General features: G+C 33.4%; 1 protein-coding gene across 1 annotated transcript; it reads right to left on the reverse strand.

Annotated features, from left to right (window-relative positions):
- Positions 1-975: 975 nt before the first annotated feature.
- Positions 976-1659, reverse strand: LOC111636025. Its single transcript, XM_023381176.1, has one exon. It carries the CDS (start codon positions 1657-1659, stop codon positions 976-978), a length of 684 nt encoding a protein of 227 aa, XP_023236944.1.

The following is a 1659-nucleotide window of genomic DNA, read 5'->3' on the forward strand; positions in this document are numbered from 1 at the left end:
GGCACCATAAGAAGTGCCGATTTTTCAATCACATTAAACTATTTGCAACCATTTGCAACCATTCCCAATTATTTGCAACCATTCAATTATTTGCAACCATTTGCAATTATTTGCAACCTTTCGCAACTATTTGCAACCATTTGCAACCATTTTCAACCATTCGCAACCTCTTGCAACTTTAAGCAACCATTTGCAACTATTTGCAATCATTTGCAACCTCTTGCAACCTCTTGCAACCTCTTGCAACAATTTGCAACCATTTGCAACTATTTGCAACCATTCGCAACCTCTTGCAACTTTAACCAACCATTTGCAACTATTTGCAACCATTTGCAACCTCTTGCAACAATTTGCAACCATTTGTAACTATTTGCAACCATTTGCACAAATTTGCAACCATTCGCAACCTCTTGCAACTATTTGCAACCATTTGCAACTATTTGCAACCATTTGCAACCATTTGCAACCTCTTGCAATTTTTTCAGCTATTTGCTATTATCAGAGAATTTATGCAATTTTTCGCAATTTTCTTTAAACATCTTGCAATCTTATAACATCTTGCAATTTATTTAAAATGTGATAATTCGAATTTAAACTTATTGTATGTATATATCATTTCACGTTGTAGCTATACTTTTGTTCAATAACTATCAACTTCTACATTTGGCAGTTAAACATTTGTTAAGTTTTCAGCTGAATAAAAACGCCATCTCATAATTTTTCGATTTAAGATTGCGATTTTATTATCACAACATGAATAAAAAACAACAAAGTGAGTCAGTCGTGGCCAGTTTTTTTTTTAATTAAACTTATTAATAATTTTTCTGCATCAGTGCCAGTAGTACTTTGTCAGATTTTTACATTTCTTTTCACAATTTCACGTCATATATATATATATCAGATGTCGTTTATTTTCAACTTTTTGTATAATATCTGCCTTGCTCCATTAGATTGCAATCTCTGTAGGATTCGTTTTTAGCTAATCGCATAATTAGCTAAAGTTGTGATTGGTTGTTTAAATCTTATATTTTTTTCGTGCTTCTCCAATCTTTCCTTTAATGATCTATTTGTGGCTTTAATATAATATAGGTCTTTTTTCAGCATTTTATCATGCAACGGTATTCTGTACACACCTGGAACTAGCCTCCAGTCTACGGGTGTTTTGTCATTTTTTAGCATTTGGTATATTGTCGTGTTTCTCTTATATGCTATCTTCTTGTTGCTTTCTATTCCTATTTTTCTGTATATGTTACTTAACGGCGCCCTGTATTCTATTATGGTGAACTGTTTTTTCTCTTTCTTATCTCCAGTCTTATTGCATCCTTTTTCTGCTTTTTGTATTACGGCTTCTACTTTACTTTGCTTAAGTTTTACATCTCTTTCTAATTTTGCGATGTATTCAAGTTCTTTACGTGTGTCATATACCTTGCTACAATGAGTGTATGCTCTTTTAATCAGTGCTCTAAACGCTGCTAGTTTGTAGCTTGTTGGGTCATGAGAGGACCATGGTATCAAATCCGAAACATTCGTCGGCTTTCTATATACTTTTGTAGCGATTTGCCCTTCTTCATCTATTTCGACCCTTATATCTAAGAAATGTACCCTTTTATGATCTTGCTGCTCTAGTTCTAATTCTAAGCCATACGCATTGCTGTTCAT

This window comes from Centruroides sculpturatus, unplaced genomic scaffold, assembly GCF_000671375.1.
Source record: "Centruroides sculpturatus isolate CEXI.00-Female unplaced genomic scaffold, Cexi_2.0 scaffold915, whole genome shotgun sequence".
NCBI lineage: Eukaryota > Metazoa > Arthropoda > Arachnida > Scorpiones > Buthidae > Centruroides > Centruroides sculpturatus.

Coding starts and splice junctions, on each gene's coding strand:
- LOC111636025 (XM_023381176.1), bottom strand. CDS start 1,659: ATGAACAGCAATGCGTATGGCTTAGAATTAGAACTAGAGCAGCAAGAT.